This window comes from Piliocolobus tephrosceles, unplaced genomic scaffold (assembly GCF_002776525.5).
Source record: "Piliocolobus tephrosceles isolate RC106 unplaced genomic scaffold, ASM277652v3 unscaffolded_41053, whole genome shotgun sequence".
NCBI lineage: Eukaryota > Metazoa > Chordata > Mammalia > Primates > Cercopithecidae > Piliocolobus > Piliocolobus tephrosceles.
Window position 1 is genome coordinate 1 of NW_022325481.1, and position 2,110 is coordinate 2,110.

Sequence of the window (2,110 nt, forward strand, 5' to 3'; positions counted from 1 at the left end):
CACAAGTGTCATTCCATCTTCCCCCAGCATCCAGAATACAGAAACCTTCTCCCTTGTCAGCATGACCTCTGTCACCACTCCTAGCGAGAGACCAACTCTCACAAGTACTGACAGCACTGCGACAAGTTCCCTCCTGACGACCTTCCCAAGTACATATTCATTTTCCTCTTCCATGTCTGCCAGCAGTACCGGGACCACTCACACAGAGACTATTTCCTCACCTCCATCCATCACCAGTACACTCCACACAACAGGTGAATCCACCCTGTCACCCACTGCCACCACCTCATTCACCACCTTCACAACGATGGAACCACCTTCAACCACTGTAGCAACTACAGGTACAGGCCAGACCACCTTCCCCAGCTCTACAGCCACATTCCTTGACACCACCACACTGACTCCTACAATTGACATGTCCACAGAATCTGTCACAACAGCCGTGACTTCTACTCCTCCCATCACTTCTTCAGTTACTCCCACCAATACAGTGACTTCTATGACAATAACGACTTCCTGGCCCACAGCCGGTAATGTATTATCATCACTCACCAGTAGCATTTTATATTCTACAACTGTCCTCCACACAGAAGCAATCACCAGTCATAACATTAACACCACCCCTCTATCCACCTTGGTGACCACACTTCCCACTCCCATCACCAGGTCTAGACCTACATCTGAGACCATCTACGCTACTTCTCCCACTAGCACAGCCACAGATTCCACGACCGACATCAGCTACCCCACAAGTATGACAGGTACATTGTTCCCTGAGACTTCTCTCCTACCCACCTCTTCCTCTCTCCTAACCGTAGAAACTGCCACGACTCCTACCACAACCTTGGTAACCACCACCCCTGAGACCACCTCCCACAGTTTCCCCAGCTTCAGTTCTTCAGCCATCTACTCCACAAGCAGTACAACCACAACTGCCATCTCCTCAGCTTCACCTACCTCAGGTACCATGGTGACTTCCACTACCATGACCCCATCTTCTCTGAGTACAGACATCCCATCGACAATACCCACAACTATCACCCACTCTTCTGTGAGCTCTACTGAATCCTCGACTACAACAACAGTCCTCTCCTCAACATTTGCTGTTTCCAGTACCTCAGCGGTGTCCACAAGTGACATCCCATCTTCCCCCAACATCCAGAATACAGAAACCTCATCCCTTGTCAGCATGACCTCTGCCACCACTCCCAGCGAGAGACCAACTCTCACAAGTACTGAGGGCACTCAGACAACTTCCCTCCTGATGAGCTTCCCAGCAACATATTCATTTGCCTCTACCATGTCTGCCAGCAGTGCAGGGACCACTCACACCGAGAGTATCTCCTCACCTCCATCCATCACCAGTACACACCACACAACAGCTGGATCCACCCCATTACCCACAACCAACACCTCATTCACAACATTTACAACAATGGAAACACCTTCATCCACTGTAGCAACTACACGCACAGGTCAGTCTACATTCACCAGTTCATCAGTCACATCCCCTGAGACCACCACACTGACTCCTACCCTTGACATTTCCACAGGATCTTTCAAAACAGCAGTGAGTTCTACTCCCCCCATCACTTCTTCAATCACCTCCACATACACAGTGACATCTATGACAACTGCCAACCCTCTGCCCACAGCCACCAGTACGTTACCATCATTCACCAGGAGCGTTTCATCTTCTATGCCTGTCCCAAGTACAGAAGCGATCACCACTGGTACCACAAATACCACCCCTCTGTCTTCCTTGGTGACCACATTATCCAATTATGACACCAGTTCTACACCTGCATCTGAGACCACCTACCCTACTTCTCTTACTAGTGCTCTCACAGATTCCACGAGCAGAACCACCTATTCCACCAGGATGACCGGTACATTGTCCACTGTGACCTCTCTCCGACCCACCTCTTTGTCTCTTCCAACCACAGTAACAGCCACAGTTCCTACAACAAACTTGGTAACCATGAACACCAAGACCACCTCACACAGTACTCCTAGCTTCACTTCTTCAATCACACCCACTGAGACCGCCTCACACAGTACTCCCAGCTTCACTTCTCCAATCACGACCACTGAGACCCCCTCACACAGT

The 2,110-nt window shown here is 50.1% G+C and overlaps 1 protein-coding gene across 1 annotated transcript; it reads left to right on the forward strand.

Moving 5' to 3' along the window:
• Positions 1–4: 4 nt before the first annotated feature.
• Positions 5–2,104, forward strand: LOC113223352 (mucin-3A-like; the record flags this gene model as incomplete). The annotated part of the gene is made up of 1 exon (XM_026452818.1): positions 5–2,104. A coding segment is annotated over one exon (2,100 nt), but the record flags the coding sequence as incomplete, so codon positions are not given.
• Positions 2,105–2,110: the final 6 nt, after the last annotated feature.